This window comes from Pantherophis guttatus, chromosome 1 (genome assembly GCF_059756535.1).
Source record: "Pantherophis guttatus breed Tessera chromosome 1, ASM5975653v1, whole genome shotgun sequence".
In the NCBI taxonomy this organism is placed as follows: Eukaryota; Metazoa; Chordata; class Lepidosauria; order Squamata; family Colubridae; genus Pantherophis; species Pantherophis guttatus.
Window position 1 is genome coordinate 284510518 of NC_142063.1, and position 21005 is coordinate 284531522.

The window sequence follows — 21005 nt, forward strand, 5'->3', positions numbered from 1 at the left end:
CTGAAGTATTTATCAAGCAAGTAAAATTAAACAGTTTAATTTCATTGTATGCAGTCATCTCCCAGGAGAAAAATTGAGAAGGAGAGAAATTAGTCTTGGGGTGGGTGGGTGTTTGTGTGGGTGTGTAATTCTTCAAGATAATCTGAGCTTTGAGAGTGAGAGAAAGGGAAGAAGACATTGCAGGATAATGTAGAAAAAGACAGAAGTGAACCATTGCCATGAGAGCCTAATTTTATGGACTCAACATTTTTGTTGAAAAATGTGAATTCCAGCTGGCCTGGCAGTTTCAAAGTTGTTTGCTTTCCAGGTATTTATTCCAGGTATAAGCTAAACATTCATTGAAGACATTGAAAACATTCATTCTTTATTATTTTATTACATATTGCCCAACATCGTTTCAAACAGTGTTTCACTACACATCAGAATTTTTTTGAGTTTGCAGATGTCATAAAAAAGTTAGATCTAATTTTTTCACAGTAAATAATACAGCATAATTGCATAGACTATGAATACTGAGGCAAATATGCTAATTTGAATCATACTAATTTGCATTTTCTAATTTAGAAGTTTCCAGATTTCTGGAAAGATTCCAAATTTTGTTTTTGTGTTCTGTCTGGTTTTTTGGAGAGAGAAAAAGTCTTAAGAATGAATAAACCTTAGAGGTGCAAGGGCAGGCTCAGAAAGTGGAATCAAAGCCCCATAGAGAGAGTTGTAAGAGGGAAAAGAAACATATAAGGATTCTGAGAGAAAAGGATCTTTATAGGCCAATGTGCACTTTTTTGTTCCCTACTTGTGAATGGAGGACAATTCTCCTACGGGTTCTATGGGTACTAAATAACCCATAGTTCAACAAAACACAGGTAATGTCAAATACTTTGGAGAGGTAGGCCTTGAAACTTCAGGCTTCTCATGGCCACTGAATCAGTAATGAAATGAGATTATGGTAAAAGATGAAAGTTGATTAAGTTGAAATGGAAAGATTTGGCATTTAAAAAGCATTTAAGACTCTGGGGAGATTCTTAAGATGCTTCAGTACTAATCTGTTTCAAATAACTAGAGGTTGCTGTGGGAAAACTTGGCAACAGTTTTCCCACAGAGATGAACTCAAGTGTACAGTATACAGCAGCTAGATCAATTTCAGCTATATTCGGTTGTGGATTGAGGTGTCCAAGTCTGTCAAGCTTTGGAGTAGCACTGAAGCTAGCCTGCACATAGTCATAACTGGTGAAATTTGTCTCTTGCAGCATTTTGCCCAGAATGGGTGAGAGATTGTAGGAAGGTGATGTCATTTTATTTTGTTTACTTATTTGTTAATGCGTATCTCACCATGGGGCTACTCTTGGCAGTTTACAGCAATGAAAAGGAAGATATGAAAGGAGCGTAAACAAAACCAAAGTACAATAATAGAACAGTAAAATAAACTATGGAAAAGAAAACAACAAGAAAACAGCAATAGGATAAGAAAAAGATGGAAGGGTGGAGAGCAGAGAGCAAGGAGGGGCAGGGGGAGTCTGCCATCAATCCAGCAGCCACCTTCTGCATGGAATTACCCAATTGGGTCCCCATTTGAATGACATTGCTGAGAGGCGGGCTTATCAGGCAGCTCAAATGGTAGATATTTTTCATTCTCATCATGCCTCATGCCAGCAATGAGCAATTGGATAAATTAGCCTATCTAAATATATTGGCTCTATCAACTCAGTATATCTGAAGTACATCTGTTAGGGGAAGACAGATGTAAATCTTTACTAGTTATTAGGTTTCTTTAAGAGCATATTTTGTAATTGTTAAAACAAAATGCACCATGAGCCCATATCCTATCTGCTCTTTTGCTTTAATTTGCCTGTCTCTTAATCAGATTTCCTTTGCTTTTTAAGGCTGGATATGGAAGTGGAGTAACTACTACATAAACTTGGAATTAATCCCCTCGAATGTGTTGTCCAGGATTTAATTTCAATTGTTTCATTAACTGATAGCTGGTTTATGTACACGAATTGGCCAGTCTTTCTTCCCTCTGTCCCCAGTTAGCCTTCTTAATTGTCTTTGGATTGTATCACAGAATGTCAGTGTGACCCAGACTCTAGACAGATAAAGTCAATATTGGCCAGCATCAATGGGCCTTATTGTTGGTTATTTGTGTGCATATCCTGATTTCTTCTTTCTGTTCCAGTACCTGGAAATGGAGAAAGAGCCATTACTTCCATGTTTAGGGTAATTTTGAATGAGTAAAGTTTTTAAAATCCACAGCCAATTTTACTAATTTTTACAAGTGAAAAATTAATAGACTTTTCTAGATTTGAAAGAAAGAAAGAAAGAAAGGAAGAAAGAAAGAAAGAAAGGAAGAAAGGAAGAAAGGAAGAAAGAAAGAAAGCTTTCCATACCTTTGGGAAATGTCTTGAGCATTTTGAATTATTTTATAATCTAAATTCATGTAAGCACTGCTAAATGTTGCTCTAAAGAAAAATACGTAACTGAATTTTTCAATATTCTACTTTGAAGCGTCAACTTGCAAGCTTACTCTTTGACCTTGGATGTACCACTTCAGCTCTGCAGCTCTTCAAAATGCTTGAAATGTGGGAAGATGCTGTTATCTGTTATGAAAGAGCAGGCCAGCATGGGAAGGTAGAGTACTTCTACTCTGATTACTGTTTTTATGTTTTTAACATGCTGTACCTTTTGTACATATATGTCTTTCTTCCCATCAACATCTACCACTTCAAAACTATTTAAAGTTGTATATGTTACTTACACTAAAAATAACGCAGTAGCATTTAAGACAAAAAAGATGATCAAAGAAAATGAAGGGGGGGACAGAGAAATGAGGACAGGTATTTTTAAATTACATCTCTTGATTTTGAGGGAACCAAAACTGAATGTAGCTACATGTTTACATTAGTCTTCAAGAAAAAAAGTATAATTAACTTGGTGATAAGTAGGATTCCATGGGGTGAGACATTCTTGAGAAAATGAGCAGAAATTGGGTGGGAGTTCCTAAAAAAAGGAGACACTAACAGCAAAGGGGGGCTGGGAGCAAATGAAGCTAATGTGGCTTCATAAAAAAAAAACACACACAACAGAGTCTTGAAGATCAGAAAGGATGTATACAGATGATGAAAAAGGGGAGATGTTGTCGAGGAAAATTGTGGAAGGGGTAGATCGGGTATTAGAAATTTGCTCAGGTATGTAAGAACAAAACTGCTTTCTTCAAATATATTTCAATATAAGAAAAAGAAGCAAAGGAAATAACATCTGCTCAGTGAACATTTGAAAATGGCAATAAATTTGAAAATGGCAATAAATTCCAGAGAAAAAGCATTCAAATCCTATTTTTGCTCCATCTCAAACAAATTTAAGAGCAGGTTGGAGAAGCAGGATCCTAATATTAGCTTGATAGAAACATAGTCAGGGTTCGTATCTCCAGGAAAAGGGGGTTTGCCTCCTACCTTACTGAAAAAGCTTACTAATGGTTTTGCCAAACTTCTACTCACTGTCTTTGAAAAATCCTAGATAATGAGGTACCAGATGGCTAGAGAAGGAATAATGTTTCTCCTCCTTTATGTGAGAGAAAAAAAGGAGGATCTGGGAAGCTTCAATCCAAGGCTGAGCAAAGTATTTAAAAGGGGAACTCCACAATTAATGCCAGGATGAGCAAAGCACTCCTTCACACAACATTAAAGGCACTATGTTGTTTGGAAGGCCAACATGGTGCCTTTGAAGGCTGTGCCTTTGTGTGTCTGTGCATGTGCTTCATTTCTCTCATGGGCCCCATGAAATATTCTTTTTTGCATTGAACAGCCTCCACCTTAAAATACTGTGTCTAGTTCTGAACACCAGTCTTTAAAAAAAATTCAGATGGATACTAAAAAAGACAACTTAGAGAATCAGGACATAGGAAACTAAGTTTTAAAAGACAATTTGGAAGAATTCAGAAAAGACACTGGAGGGGATAATATTATAGCCCATTTCAAATTTTGGGGCAGGGAAGGGACTCCCACAGAATAAAGGCAAGGCCTGTCTTCTGTTGTTCCAGAACACAGAACAGAGAATAGGTCATGGGAAAATAGGTTCTGGGTGAATAGCAGGTATAGCTTCCTAATGCAGAAGCAGTTCAAGGGACGTAACAGATTTTTCTTCGTTCAGAAGTATAGAGCTGTCTCTCAGGGTTGCTTTAAATCAAAATGTAGCACTGAACAAGGGACGGCTCATTTAATTGGCCCTATCCAGTTCTGTGATTCTGTGGGTCAAGGCAAAGAAATGGAGAACTAAGAGAGAAGAGAGAGCTACATAAATATTCTGATATGATTCCTTAAAGTAATTTGATGGATTTGGGGTGTGTGTATGTAAATCATTTCCAGATTGGTTTGCAGGTGTCATCTTGCTATTTTTCTCTGATATTATCCCTTGTTTTCCACTTAATTCTGTACTTTTGTCCTAGTTATCTTTGATAATCGGTGTTCCCTTAGCAATCTGTATGTTTTGATAGGATATCACATGTTAGACCAATATTCAGAATTAGATGGTTAATGACCCACTGTGATGCAGTGGTTAGAATGCAGTACTGCAGGCTACTTCTGCTGACTGACTGTTGCCAGCAGTTTCGTAGTTCGATTCTTACTGGCTCAAGGTTGATTCAGCCTTCCATCCTTCCGAGGTGGGTAAAATGAGGAGCCAGATTGTTGTTGGGGGCAATATGCTGACTGTGTAAACGGCTTAGAGAGGACTGTAAAGCTCTGTGAAGCAGTATATAAGTCTAAGTGCTATTGCTATTAATTCTAGGCTCATGATAATTTCAATTTCTCACCAACATTGAATTATATTACTGCCATTGTCAAGATATGAGAAGAAGGCTGGCACTGATATTAATCCATAGGAACCTCAGTTATGCTATATTTTTAAAAGTGCCTAGAGAGTTAATATTTTAAACAGTGTTTTTATTGCACAGCTCTAAACCTCATAGGTTTTTTAACAAAATCACTGCAAGAATTAGAAGCTCGAGATATATATTTGCAGTATTTCCAAGTTTCTTATAGAAAGGAACGCTGAAATGAAAAAGGCAGTCTGGATATGAAAAATGCTCCTGTCCAATTGCTCCCAATGGACTGCTGATTCAAATTCCATTTCTAAACAGTGCTATGGTTGGAAGGCGTACCATAGAACCATACGTGCTCCATGTTGTCCCTGGTATTTGATCAGAGTTAGACCATGCTGTGGCTGCCACAGTAATCTCAAAACCACTTCGTTTAGTGTGGGCTGCCAGACACAGCACTTCCTCCAGCATCTTTTACCAACCTTCTAGACTGTGCTGGGTGAGAAATTAATAAATATTTAGGATGTAACATCCTGACTGTTGCAGACCACCAAAACAAGAAACCCAAATTCTGTGATGTTTAAAACATTACAGAAAAATACACCCCATCCCATCCCAACAATCCCCAAATGCAGGAACTGTAGATTCTTTGGAAACCAGACAGGATGTCATGGGCACCCATCCAATGTCATCTATATCCACCCAATTTGCTTTCCAAACAACTGGGTATGTGGAGCAACAAAGTGTGCATTTTCGTACTTCAGACATTGGGTGATTCTTGTTGGTTTTAAGAACATACTTATTGACAGCCATATAAGTCTGCCTAACATACTGTAGCCATTATTTGCAATTCCTAAGTATGGTAATTACAAACCAAAGAATCCATGTCAATGCAAAATTATGGTGTTCTTTCATCAAAAATTTTGTGAAAGGGTTAAAATGCCAACACTGAAATCCTGTCAACATGAAGGCCATGAATTCTTTTTATTTGGATAAATTCAATATGTACTGCTTAGAAATAGACGTGGAGGCAGTGGCAGCTGGATGAGACTATAGATGGCCTGATGATTCTATAGTCCCATGTCTGGTTTGACTCATACACACATACACCACGAGGGCTTGAAGTCTTTATTGAGGCTTCACCAGCCTTGGATAGTATTCCCCAGGATTCACCCCATGCAGGAATCAGCGTAAAAACCAATGAGTCCAATCCTCAAGTCTGAGAACACAGAGCAAATCCTTAAAGTCACCCACCAGGTTCAGAGTCTCAAGCCAAGTCCACGGTCTGAGCACAAATTACGGAACCAAAGTCCAAGTTTGAGAAGCAAAATCCAAAGTCCAGTCACAGGGACAAGGCTTAATTCCAAAGGCAAGAGGCACGATTGCATTTCAGACACATGGCAAGAAATGGATGAATTGTTTCCAGCATCACTTTGCTCCACATGCTGGGCTAAAATAGCCACCGGCCAGTGGAGCTCATTAGGAGGAATAAGGCTGCCTCCCTGTGAGTAGCCTTGCTGACCTCCATTGCATCTCTGTCCTCTCAATTCTGCATACCCTTGGATCCGGTGGGGAAGGCAGTTCCTCCTCATTCCTGCTGAATGGCTGCAGCTGAGCCCCTTCTCCGCTCTTTGCTTCTGGTTGGTCTTCCAAGCCTCTTGGATGTAACTCTGCTCTACCCTCTCTGTATCAGCTAGACGCTCATCTGATCGTCCTCCAGCCTTTCTGAGGTTCCTGGCCTCTCCTCCTCCTCTTGCCTGACCCTACTTGATTCAGAATCCAGATGCTCCTCGGTGCCCTGGTCCAAAGTTCCTAAAGCCAGCTTTTCCTCCTTGTCCAAGCCAGCTTCTGGGGCATCCATTACACCTCAGCCCTGGCACTGCCAGGACAAGAGCTGCTATGCAGGGTATCCAAAAGGCATAGATAAGGTGAGATAGGCATGTGGATGCTGTTGCAGAGCCTTGTATTCATAATGTCTGTGGAGATTCTCAGTCATCCAGGTCATGGTTGTCCCTTTTTCAAGAGGCAACTGGACTTTTTTTCTTCGAAGACGTTTCGCTTCTCATCCAAGAAGTGTTTTCAGCTATCTTAAATTAATATTCTCAAGAAGAAAAAAAAAATGGCAAACTGCTAAGCAGTTGTTAAATTCATTTAAGTATTCTCACAACAGTTATTTAACTGATTGACTTGATTTATATTCTGTCACAGCCAAAAAGACACACAGCAATTGATATATATCAATAAGAATAGAGTAAATCGTTCATGGTAAAAAAAAAAGCAGTCAAAAGCAACACAATAATCAGTCAGTCTAATGATGTCAATCCCTTCCCCCAAAGGCACTGAAGCAATTCTGTTTTTAATACCCTGTTTCCCCCAAAATAAAACATCTCCTGATAATAAGGGCTTTTAAGCGCATGGAGCTTATTTCAGGGTTCAAAAAAATATAAGACAGGGTCTTATTTTCGGAGAAACATGGTAGGTTTACAAATCCAACACATAGGAGGCAAACTGAATTTCTGAATTTCTAGAGATGCTGTTCCAAAACATAGGTGCATCCATATATGCCTATAAGCTCCTTACCCTACAGAAGTATGAGGGGAGAATGGGGTATCATAAGTAGGTTCCCAAAGTATGTCTAGGTTGGACAAATCAGAACTTGGGGGGAGATGTTCCAGCAAGTATTCTAGTACCAAGCTATGTGGGGCTTTAAAGGTGGCCTTCTTGATTCTAAGTTACAAGCAGCATCAGGGAAGAGAGGAGGGTGGCAAACTGAGGGAGATGAGTGAGAAGCTGCTGAATTAGTGCCATCCAAAATGTAAATGTATATAGGAAGAATTATATTTTCCCAAGTGCTTAGTTACCTTCTTTCATATCATTCAACAAGTCAAGCTCAGCAAGGTTTTGAGCCACTTGAGAATGTGTTCCTGTGTTGTATTGAACAAATATATTACCAAAGAATGATTATTTCTCTTGCCAAATAATCTTGTAAATTTCCTCTTCTTTCTGGTTGGGCTCACTCTGGCTTTCATCACCTTCTGCTTGGCGATGCCAAGACAAAGGATGACATTTTCTTAATCCCTGTTAGCTGTACCACTGAACTATGTCCTATTTTCTTTCCTTTGGAATTGGTAATGAATTTACAGAGCTTTAGTTCCAGGTCAGCTTTGAAAATGTAGTTTTGTGAACCTGAACATAAAACGTTATTACTGTGTTGGCTGGCTCTTCTAAAATACCCTGACCTAAATTTGAGAGTGTTTTGCAAAGATGGGATAAAGAAGCAGCTCCCAGTGTACTTTTTACCTCTGAAATGTTTATTTACAGTGCAGACTATGGCTCTGAAGCAGAAGAGAAAACAAGAAAAAAAAGAGTATCTGTAGGTTTTTAAATTCTTCACAGTACTAGCATGCTGGGGTTTGTTTCTTTCTTTCTGATTGCAAAGCTTAATAATACTTCCTGACAAGTAAGTCTGGTGCATATTGTGCAGTTTTCATCTTTAATAATCCTCCTGTTTATTTTGTAAGCTTTGCATCCCATTTTCTGCTTGTTTTTCTTCCATAGTTGTCTTAGTTGTAAAATGTATTTTAGGGCCAGCACATTTCTGCAACCATCTTATTAAGGGACAATATACCAAAGATAGTCTAACAGTTACAGATACTGTTATGAATTCAAAGCTAGTACGAAGTACTGTTGATAGCTGCTAAGGGAGAGGAAGTCATGTTTCTGAAGCTGCTGCCCCAATTCCTCCTAGTAAGACTCTTTTATTTGTAACATCAATTCAGTGCTTGGTTAGATTTTCAGTAGTGACTTGAAAGTGGAACGATTACTAAACAGTGTCAGCAACCTTAAATGGATGCTAGGAAGGGTAAGATAAGCAGTGTCTTAGGCATTTCCAGCCTAAGAGCTTGCAGAAAATTGAAATAAATTACATTTGTGGCTAACGGTAGAATGCTAGCAGTGCCTGGATTCTAGGTTCCTTCTTCCATTTCTTCTTCCATTCCCTGTTTTCTTTTTCTCTCCATAGGCAGAAGAAATTTTAAGACAGGAGCTAGAGAAGAAAGAGACAGTAGGATTATACTGCCTGCTTGGAGATGTTCTTAAAGACCATTCATATTATGACAAAGCTTGGGAACTGTCCAATCACCGCAGTGCCAGGGCTCAGCGCTCAAAGGGCCTCCTTTACCTTCGCAACCGGAATTTCAGAGAATGCATAGAGTGCTTTGAGCATTCTGTGAAGATTAACCCAATGCAGGTAAGCAACTTCAGCTCCTTAAAACAATTTGTAACTTGGTTTTGTAAATACTCTGCCTGATAACTGAAGTTCCATAACACAGAATTTCTTTGGTTCATGGAGATCAGGTGTCATACATTTTGTAAAGAAAAAAAAAAGCATAAGTGCCAGGGTCATCGTCCCCTTTTCAGTAGATAACATCCTGAAAATTTTTTGAACGTTAATGAAAAAATTAAATTTTGATGCTGTCCCTTCAGTTCTGAACTCAAAGCTTTCAGTTCAAAGTTTGCCGTTCTCTTACACTGTAGCAGCTGAATATCTTGTTCTCAGCCTTTATTTCCTCAGTGTCCCCTGAGGGACCATTTAGGAAAGGGCAGCCTCTAGTTCTTCCTTCTTCCCTGTACGTTCTTGAGGGTGAGAGACAGGTGTGCCTTGACAGCATTTTAAGACTGAAAATACAGAAAAGTATGTTGAGAATACAGCTGCCATTTGCCTTTGTGGGCAGATGTTCTGAGCGGGGGAGGCAAGGAATGTTGCAAGTCTTGTTCCCTAAGGAGATACATCTGGCGGGACCCAGAAAAAAGGGTTTTCTCCATGGTGGCTCCCTCCCTCTGGAACATCATCCCTCCGGAAATTAGACAGCCCCCCCCCCCTCTGACACCCTTTTGGAAGGCTCTGAAGATGTGGTTCTGCCAGTGGGCCTGGGGAATGCAGAGTGGGATGGAGCCCATTAAATGGCTGGTGTGTAGGTTGTTGCCAGGGTGAGGGGATTGGTGGGTTATTATTTTATTTTATTTTAAATTGTGTTTTTATGTCCTGTAAATCTCTTTGAGTCTCCGTGAGTGAGTAGGCAGCAGTATAAACAAACAAACAAGCAAGCAAGCAAGCTGTTAATGCCATCTTCTTAAAGTAGCTCCCAGTCTGAAAGGCAGGAACAGGATTCTTGGGAGAAAGCTTTAATTAATGATTCTATCTTTATGAGGATCTTAGTATTAAGCCAATTTTTTCACAAACACATTAAGATGCTTGCTTTGGGAAGAGGATTTTATTGGAAATAAAATATCATGCTGGCTTCAGGGAAATTAATAAAATTATAATAAAATTATAGTACTATAATATAATATTAATAAAAATATAAATTATAAAAATAATATAATTATAAAATTATAATAAAATAAAAATTAATAAAATAAAATAGATTCAGGGAAACAGCTTCCTATCAGAACCCTTTCTCTAAAAGTTGTGGTTATGAAAGGCCTCTGGTTTTTCACAGCTCTTGAGTGATTTACCAGATTCCATTCCATAATTGCCTCTGGAAGTTATGGCTTCTCTCACTCTGATATTCTTCTGCAATTTTCTCTCTGTTGGCCCTCTCTAAGGCCTCCTTCTGAAATGTGCAAAGATAACTTAAACACATTTCCTGCAGTTCTGTGGCATACCCTTTTTATCATGGGAAAAATGCCCATATTTCTATAAAATTACTCTAATCCTGCTGCTTCTAAGAAGATAGAAAGTGCAAAAAAAAGAAAAGCATTGTCCTTTAATCTGGATTCCATTTCCAAATAAAACAGCCTGAGAAAAGTCAGTTGTCTGTTTCATAATTAAGGTGATTGAAGCAAGCTCCCTTCTGAGATCAGTTCAGGAGTAAAAACAAGTGGCATAAATCTAGGAACTAGAACCACTTCAAGTCCTATATTGTACAATGGGATAAAACCTACAAACGTTACTGCATTACAGTTTACATCAGTGCTATGTGGCATGGCTAGTAATCTGGGATGATGCACTCCATATATGACCCAATCCTTTAAAAAGAACAGTTAGGTTCTATGGAGTGATTAAATCATCAATGATACCTGTAGCTATACTGTACACACTCATATACACACACACATTCTCTCTCTCTCTCTCTCTCTCTCTCTCTCTCTCTCTCTCTCTCTCTCTCTCTCTCTCTCTTAAATTTTCAGTGGTATAATTTCGTACATCTCAAGAAATTTATTTTTGAGATTCACATTACTATATGCAAAGATAAGGGTGCATACCCTAGGGCCGGGATGGCGAACCTATGGCACGTGTGCCACAGGTGGCACGCGGAGCCATAGCTGTGGGCACACGAGCGTTGCCCTAGCTAGCTTCAGTGCACATGTGTGCACCAGCCAGCTTATTTTCGGACCCTCCGGGCCCACTGGATCCAGAGGCTTTCTAGGAGCCTAGAGCCTTCCGGTCCCACAGAAGTTGGCAAATAGGCCATTTCCTGCCTCCAGAGGGCCTCTGGGGGGATGGGGAAGGCTGTTTTTGCCCTTCCCAGTCTCCTAGAAAGCCTCTGGAGCCTGGGGAGGGCTAAAAATGGGCCCACTGGGCCCACCATGCCATCGCGTGCCAAAAGCAAGGGGAGCACAGGGGGAGGGGAGGCACATCGAATTATGGGTGTGGGCACGCACGCGTGTGACACCCCCCCCCAGTGCTGCCCCCACTTTTGGCACGTGACAGGAAAAAGGTTAGCCATCACTGCCCTAGGGCATCAGTCCAACTCCATGATCATTACCAAGAATTACTTTAGGATTTCAATGTTTAATTTCTTGATGTGAAAAGATGCCATAATCTTACAGTGTGGAGATTATAAGAAGCAATGACTTAAAAAACTGACATAGCCAGTAGGAAGATGAAAAGAGGGATGGAGAGGGAACCAGCTAACACACACTTGTTTCATCGCTTAAATGTGAAGATTTATTGCAGAGAGTAGACTGGAAATTTCTGGTTTATTTCTGTATGATTTCCAATAGATAGTACCGTAAAGGGTCTTTTTAAAAATTCTAAATAGCTTCACAATAATGACAAGATAACATCACTTTGTTCTAAATTAAATTGCTGAAGAAAAATATAATGCTTTCCCTAAAAGTGTTCGTGCCATTGAAGTTCTGGTTTTTTAGAGCAAACCTCTGGAATCAGAGTACTTTTAATTTTAAATAAATATTTTTGCATTTGACTCAAGAATCATCTAGATATTCTAGAAAAAGAACAAAGTAGATCCAACTAACCTGAAACCTGCCTTTTCCTAGTTTATTAGACCCCAGTTGTTATATCTGAACCAGGCCATTCTGCATATAAAATGTTAGGCTTTTCATTATGTAACTTGAAATAGAATATATATGTAATGTTCCCTTTTGGGGAACCCAACTCTGCACCTAGAAATTAATGCTTCAAATAGGGAGTTTTTGTCCAATGGGAAAATCCATATCAAGGAATGAGGAAGTGCAGGGGCTGTCTTTTTATTGGACCTATTTGTGCCCAAGTATGTGACTTCAAAAAAAATTGGATAGTTAGTGAGACTACAAATTCCTTTGAAGTTACAAAATTAAATGTCCTCAATTTGTTTATATCTGATTTACAGGTTCCATTTTATTTCCAACCATGCTATGATATCATATACATTATACATGATATATATAAATTTTAGTAGATTATAACAAAGATAAAATATAAACATGAAAGTATATAAATTAAGAAAAATAAAAAATACAGGGACTGTTTGAATTTATGTTTACAGAAAAGCAAGGTAATGTCTCCTTGAGTCATGGTCAACCCCTGGTGACTTCATGGATAATTCCAAGCAATTTTCTTGGTAGTGTAGGGCCTCTTCTGGCATATTTTGTCACTTCTTACTCTAGCCTTAGTATTGCTTGAATAGTTGCCCATTCAAGAATTAACCAGGTTCAGTTGTCAAGACTTTGCACCAAGTATAGCATTAAACTTTGTGGCTCCTCCTCATTCCAAATTAGGCACAACAAAGTAAGATAAGTAGGTTTATTTTAGAGAATTACAGAAATTCTCCTTTGAAAAGCATCTGAAATCCTGCCTGCTGTGTATATTGGCCCCCAGGTTTAAATGCTAGTCACCTTTTTCCCACCTGTTTGTTTCAACAGTTATGTAGCTGCTGATTTCCTTGTAGGTTTGAATAGTTACGTAGCTACTGACTTGCCTTGAAGGTTTATGCCATCCATCCCTTACTTACAAATAAATGACTTTGTCATGAAAATTATAGAATTCCTCCTCCTCAGTTTTTGTCCTTTTAGCTTGAGAGCCCAGACAATATCAGCCTCATCTTGCTTGTATAAACATTTGCTATTGGTTATGAAGAGAAAACAAACCTAAACTCCTAGAGCCAGCTGAAGTTTACTTAATCATTGTGGTGCTCTTGAGTTTCACTATCTTTTCATCAGGGTAATGATCTGGGAGAAGAGAACAGGAAAGAGATCCAGTGCCCTCTTTAGAACATGTCCCTGCTTGGTTTATGTCAAAATTTAGTTGCCACTGTTATCCTACAGCAGTCTATCTCAATCTTGGCAGCATGGGGAATTCTGGGAATTGACTTTAAGGTGGTTGAGAAAAACCGTCCTATAGTTTCTCAATCCTCCCCATTTCACTTCCATAATTCTCAGTCAATATGGTTCTAGCTATCTTGTAGTCTATGCATGAGGCAGGGAGATGTTAAGTTGAAAAATGCTTCTTTGATCCATTTCGTTTTATTTTTCTTTCAGTTGGGGGTGTGGTTTTCCTTAGGTTGTGCCTATTTAGCATTGGAAGACTATGAAGGTGCTTCCCGGGCTTTTCAGCGCTGTGTGATGTTGGAACCTGATGTAAGTAAATGAAGGAAAAGCAGCACTCGGGTGTGCTTTGATTAAATAGCCTTTTGTTATCATTTCCTACATTTTATGGAATATGTAAAGTTAGTGGATCTCTCTATGAGTTTATGTTTGAGAGTCAGAAAAAGGTTCATTGCAGAAAAAAAAGCAGCAGTTAACAACCATGGAGAAATTGTTATAGAGATAGTCCTCAACTTGCATCCATTCGTTTAGTGACCATTTGAAGTTACAATGGCAGTGAAAATAGTGACTTATGACCATTTTTCACACTTACAATCATTGCAGCATCCCTGCGCTCACTTCAGATGCTTGGCAACTGGCTCATGTTTATGATGTTTGTAGCCTCCTGGGGTCGAGTTATTACATTTTGTAACTTTCTGACCAACAGAGTCAGTGGGGAAGCCAGATTCACTTAACAAGTGTTACTAACTTAACAACTGCAGTGATTCACTTAACAGATGTAGCAAGAAAGGTCGTAAAATCGGACAAAATTCACTTTGGGGCTCAATTGTGGTCATAAGTCAAGGACTATCTGTAGAGATCAGTTGAGTTCTTCAGGTTTCACTGTACCAATCCAACTACATAGTGCATATATGTTACAGAATGTATTACCTGTGCCCTAATTATGTGCAGATGCACTGTATATGCATGCACAACATACATTACAATGCACCAGTTATACACATACACCTATGTAATGGACAAATTTAAAAGTGCCAAATGCTCACAGGGTAGCCAAAACTAAAACTCCGTGTTCTCATATGGGATCTTGTCAATTAAAACTGAAAAACATACTTAAAAATTCCTAACTTTTTATTCTTACATTTTGGTGCCTACGGTGTTCTAGAAATTCCATGATGGTGCTCACTATTTGAAAGCTTGCTCCTCCTTGGTTTTAAGTAACTTTTTTTCTTTCTAAATAAGAAATACGATATTGCACCATAAGTCCTAGGTAATACTCTCCCCCTCCCCCCCACCTCATTTTGCCAGGTATCGGTTGTAAAAAGACTTCCCAAAATCATTATTTGAGAAACAATGATAAAATATTCTGTGGCCACATTGCCATTGTTTATGCTGATCTGTTGTTCTTCTATCATCATCTGTTGCTTGCATCGGGAACTCCTTCAGGGTACTTGAGCTTTGCATATCCTAGCAGGTGTCAGTGGTACATGTTTGAAACTCTCCTCTTATAAATGGTTGGTTTGCGCACATTGATGGAGGGTATAAATTCAATATTTGTGTTTGCATAAATATCAGCTATTAGCACAGCATTGCTTGTGGAGAAAAGCGTGTTTATGTATTTGCTTATAAATGTTTATCCCTTCTGTGAAAGTTTAATGCTAACACTTTTGTGTGTATTCTGATTGTAGAATGCGGAGGCTTGGAACAATCTATCTACGGCATATATCAGATTGAAACAGAAGTAAGTGCATCAAAGCGGTTTTGTAATTTTTCCATCCAAAGTAAACAGCCCTGGTTTCCTCTCACACTGGCCTTTCCGGAATAACATTCAGCTTCTGAACATACTGCCTTCAGGATCCTCTTTATCACCACAAACCCAAGCTCTCTCATTTGGCCTCCCACTATAAATATCATTAGAATGTCAGAGATTATATCATGAAAAAAAACTTTTGGAAAGAAAGGCAGCTCTTTAGATCTTACCGCGCTCACGAATGTTAGTAAAAAATTTATTGCATGGTGTACAATTAATTAGGATTTCAGGTTCACAGTGAAGCTCGTAGTGGGAGGGCTATCTGTACGTGGCATATATTTTTCATATACATATACATATACATACATATACACATACGTACATACATTACACACATACAATACAACTAGAAGAGGCATTAGCTCCAGATGTGCTGATATGACAAAACATTACTTCCAAATTGGTTATGGGTAGGAACTATGGGAATTCTAGTGCAACAAATCTGGAAAAAGGACCAGGAAGCAAAGCATTATAGAAGCATCCACATTCAGGACTGTACCCCTTATAGTGTCTTCCAGATTTGTTGCACTAAACTTCCCATAGGTCCAACCCATAACCAATTTGGAAGTAATGTTTTGTCATATCAGCATATCTGGAGCCAATGCCTCTTCTAGTTGTACTGTACAACATTACCATTGTCATTCCAGGTAGTCATCGACTTACGATCACAATTGAGCCCAAAATTTATGTTGCTAAGCAAGACAATTATGTCAATTTTTCCCCATTTTGCAACCTTTCTTGCCACAGTTGTTAAGTGAATCACTACGGTTGTTAAGTTTGTCAGAAGGTCACAAAAGATGATCACATGACACACACACACACACCCCGGACACTGCAACCATCATAATAAATATGAACAAGTTGCCAAGCATCTGAATTTTGATCATATGATCATGGGGATGTGGCAATGGTCATAAGTGTGAAAACTGGTCTTAAGCAGGGGTGAAATGCTCTCGGTTTGGACTGGATCGCCTGATCCGGTAGCGATGGCGGGTGGTTCAGAGAATCAGTAGCAAAAATCCCCGCGCGGGCCCCCCCACCCCCGTCCCTCCATGTCCAGCTGAGCTGCACAATCATCAGAGGCTTTTTTTTTTTTTTACTTTTAAAAGCATTTTTTTCTACAACCTATTCCGAAGAAAAAATGCTTTTAAAAGTTAAAAAAAAAAGCCTCTGATGATCGCGCGGCTCAGCTGGGATCATCAGAGACTTTTCAAAGCATTTTTTTCTGCAACCTCTTGGCCGAAGAGGTGGTAAAAAAAATGCTTTGAAAAGTCTCTGGCAACTCCCAGCTGAGTTGCCTGATCAGCAGAGAGGTATTTTTTAAAATGCCTCTCTGACGATCCCAGCTGAGTTGCCTGATTGGCAGAGGCTTTTCAAAGCATTAGAAAAAAATGCTTTGAAAGTTAAAAAAAAAAAAAAGTTGGCCACGCCCACCCGGTCACATTAAACACCCTTCTCCGCCAAGCCATGCCCACAGAACCGGTAGCAACAAATTTTACATTTCACCCCTGGTCTTAAGTCACTTTTTTCAGCGCTGTTGTAACTTCAAACAGTCACTTAAATGAACCGTTGTAAGTCGAAGTCTATCTGTACATTTCATGTTAGCTAATTAATCTGACTATTTGCTAATGAGGTTTAATGTGTACTTCAGGGTCCTATTTTTGTTATGAAATAGTTCAAATAATGCGCAGCTGGCAAGAGAAGGTGGCTACTGATATTTAAATGCATAGCACCATTCTTATGTAAACCAGAATCCTGTCCTAAAACAAAACTGTATCTTGTTTTCAACAGGTGATATAGCTAATGATTTGCATTGCAGTGTTGTTCAGATATTCATTGTGAAAATTGGCTGTTCAATATTAAGTTATCTTTTCATTTTCCTAGAAATGTACCTTTCATAAATCTTATGAGTGGGCTTGATACCTTAATTCTGTATGGTTGTTTCATTTATGTAACAATAATTTGGTTGGATATCTTCTTGATAAAACGGCTTTCAGTTTTTCAGAAACATAACTCACTTGTCAAGATAATTTTTGCTGCTTAGACTGTGTTCCATTAATCTTCTGCTCAAAGGAATGCATCTTCAAAAAACAATCTAAAGGGTATTTTTATCTTTCTTTTTTTTCTTTACATCATGAAAAACAATTTATCAGCTTTCTCAAAAGAAACTAAAAATGAGAAAACCAGTAGGGATCTTACAAAGTATTGTATACACAGGAAACAAATTGCTAAGAGGGTGCATTGAACCAAAAGCCATAAATAAGTTCAAGAGGTCTTTAGACGTATTTATGGAATAAGCAGACTGAAAGATGCAGTTGCCTCAGAGATTGCAAGGAACAGAAAATAGATGCAAAGAGATTCCAAGATGCTCAAGTGTCCTCTTGAAACAAATGTCCTTTTCAGCAACTTTCAATGTTAATATAGAAATACCCTAAAGAAACTTTCCAGTTAATCGCCTCTTTAGAAGTAATCATTAGATATCTTTGAACCGATGCCTTTATTTGCTCAGTCCAAACCAGTTATGATAGTCTTTGAGAATATGACTAGAGAGCATCTGATATTCAGCTCAGTTGTTAGGATAAAAGTTCATTGGCTGCAGCTCCAAAACTTCAGATGCCACAAGACCATGGCTCAATGACAGTGTGTTTCAAAAGACTATGGTTATGATGATCATCTCATCTTCATCATTGTCACTATTTTATTTCCTGCCTTAAAAATAATATTTGGTTAACTCAAGGCAGCAAACCTACCTCCTATTTTCCGCATTCTAGCAACCCCGTGAGGTGGGTTGGTTTGAGTGAGTATGACTGGCTCAAAATCATCCACCTGGATTTCATGCCTAAGGAAGCCTATATTCAAATGAACTGTAACAGTAACAAAGTTGGAAGGAACCTTGGAGGTCATCTAGTCCAACCCCCTGCTCAGGCAGGAGACCTGTACTAGGGATTCGAACCACTGACCTGCCAATCTTTCTGATCGACAAGCTCAGTGACTTAGCCACTGAGCCACCTAGTCAGGCCTAGAACTCATAGTCTCCTGTTTTGGTGAGTATCATAACTACCATAACCAAATTAGCTCCCTATCAGTCTCAAATTCCAGGATGGCATGATTTGGGACAGTATTTTTTTCTAGCTTTGTAACTATATTTGGTTGCTTGGTTGGTTTCCTTTTTGGCAGGTGTACCTTATTGAGATTTTAGGACAGCAAAAATGAATTGGTTCTGCTGTTGGGTTTCTCTTTGCTAAGTGAGGAGGAACAAATTAAATTGATGCACAATAACCCAGGAAGTTCTGACAAATATTCATCTTAGAAAAGTTTAAGCCATTGTGAAAGAATTTCAGTGACTATGTATTAGTGAAATCAATGTTCATGCCTTTGTGCCTTTTTCTCTCCCCCAAATTATACAGAACATCTTGCTGAGGTGGTCGTCTCTTTTGGGCTAGGAGTCTGGTTTCCATTTCTATTCAATGTTTGGCAAAGGATAAATTCCATTTGGCAAAGGATAAATTCCATTTGGCAAAGGATAAATTTGATATCATGTTGTTTTCCTCTGAGGGTGTTAGAGCCTTCACAGCTAAAGGCAGGTGTGAGTCACCTGTTCTTAATATGAATGATCCCACCATACGAGGACATCCAATTATTGTGTCTTCCGCTTTAGACACCTTCTAAATGATTTTGTCGATATGCTTCATCAATTGTATTGGATTCCACTAGAGGAAGTATTTCTCACATCACTGTGATTATATATAAAATTATATATAATAGTCCCCCCTCCCAGTTAATGATGGCTTTGTGGCAAAGTAAGAAATTTTTTTCACCACTTTTCTTTTCAATATGACAAGAAAATGAAAAGATTCTAAATGAGCAAATTTGTTTTACTGGAAAAACAAAGTATGTCCATTTTATAATTAATTAATTCTTGCTATTTTTTCTTTGTTTTTTTTAAACTAGAATTAAAGCATTCCGGACTCTTCAGGAAGCTCTCAAGTGTAATTATGAGCATTGGCAGATTTGGGAAAATTACATTCTAACCAGTACAGATATTGGAGAATTTTCAGAAGCCATTAAAGCTTATCACAGGCTTATGGACTTAAAAGAAAAATATAAAGATGTCCAGGTACAATGCCCATCATTTTTATTCATGTGTCTAATTTTAAATAATGTGATTCATGGCAAAGAATAATAACTCAAAGCATGGTAAGTATCTTAAGTTGCCTGTTTTAGAATTTCTTAGAAAGTAATTACAAATATAACTTTTCTGCTGCCATAACTTTCAAGCTGTATCAAGACCTAGTAAAAATGACTCTTTTCTACAGCATAAGCAGTGGATACCTCTTTCCCCTCAGTTCTGATGGGAGGAAGTAGCAGCCTTACCCAGTTTAGCCTGGCTTTCCCCAGAAAACACATATACTTCTGAGCTCTGTACTAACTACCTCAGTTGCAAAATTTCTTTCTTTTTCTTGTACTTTCTTTTTACTTTTCTTAGCATTTGCCTTCCTTGGGGAGCCTTTAGCCCTATGATCTGAAAATTAACAGTGTACTACCCAAGAATTCCTCTCAGCTGTCACCTCAAATGCACATGATGTCCTCAGCTTCTATCTTCGTAGCATCATGCACTTTCCCTCTGTACCCCTGAAGAGGCAAGCCAATGCAGTGGCTTCTGAGGAACCAGATGTGAGGTGCATGTTTTTACAGCACCCAGAGAGAGAGAGAGAGAGAGAGAGAGACAGAGACAGAGACAGAGACAGAGAGAGAGACAGAGACAGAGACAGAGAGAGAGTGAGAATGTATTCCCAGGAAGGCAAACCTTTTCAGCACCGACTGGCCAGCTGGTCTTCATGCGTGCCAGAAACCGGAAGATCACCTTCCCGGTGCGCACATGCACACTAGGAAGTTGCTCTTTTGGTTTCTGTCGCTCCCGTACACAAGAAGACCAGCTGGATGGTGCTCCAGAACCCAGAAGAGCAACGGGTGACAGCTCGCGTGCCCAGAGAGATGGTTCTGCGTGCCACTTCCGGCCCGTGTGCCATAGGTTTGCCATCACAGCTTTAGACAGTACAGGCATTGGAGGGGATGGAAATCAGCCAAGCCAGTACTTGGTCTTCCCACCTCCATTCATAATGGATAGGTAGCATTCTAGCTTCCATACTGATTTTGCCTTTACTGGTGGGGTAAAAGTATGTTTGTGTGGGGAGTGTGGGATGTTAATATTACAGAAACAATTCTGTAGTAATATGTTGGAAAGTCAAAGGAAGGAGCAATTGTGCTGTCATACAGTTCAATATTTTTGTGATGTTGATATTACTTCAAAGAGACACATGGAATTCAGGTTTAAATATTGTTAAATGCAGCAGCTAAGGAGATAGCTCCTTTGTTTTATAATTATATTGGTTTAATATTCATCAAATATCTTCAGAGGAATTAATTACCGTATTTTTTGGAGTATAAGATGCACCGAACTATAAGATGCACCTACCTTTTTTGGTGAGGAAAACAAGAAAAAGAAATCTGCCTTTGCCTCCCAACAATTTTGCCTCGTTGCAGCAAGCAGCAAATAGCCTACTTTACTTTCATTTTCGTTTTCGGCATAGCTTGATTAGCACAAGAAAAAAAAAATCTGCTCCAGCAATTTACCTTGTTGCAGCAAGCAGCAGAGGCCCACGCAAAACAGCTGAGAGCAAAACAGCTGAGAGTCGAGAGGCCAATCCAATCAACTTGTGCTAATTAGGCTGTGGTGAAGCTGAAAGGAGCTGTTTCTTCTTGCTGCTTGCTGCAAGGAGGTAAACTGCTGGGAGGCACAGGCCAAAGGGTGGGGGCCAGTGGGTTGGCGGGGCTACA

The 21005-nt window shown here is 39.0% G+C and overlaps 1 protein-coding gene across 1 annotated transcript in view; it reads left to right on the top strand.

Moving 5' to 3' along the window:
- Nucleotides 1–21005, top strand: part of TTC27 (tetratricopeptide repeat domain 27) — a 96671-nt gene that overhangs the window by 57775 nt on the left and 17891 nt on the right. The window contains exons 12-16 of the mRNA XM_034428128.3: nt 2500–2622; nt 8829–9056; nt 13571–13669; nt 15046–15098; nt 19119–19284. Of these exons, the coding sequence (XP_034284019.2) occupies nt 2500–2622; nt 8829–9056; nt 13571–13669; nt 15046–15098; nt 19119–19284 (669 nt within the window). The remainder of the gene's footprint in view (nt 1–2499; nt 2623–8828; nt 9057–13570; nt 13670–15045; nt 15099–19118; nt 19285–21005) is intronic.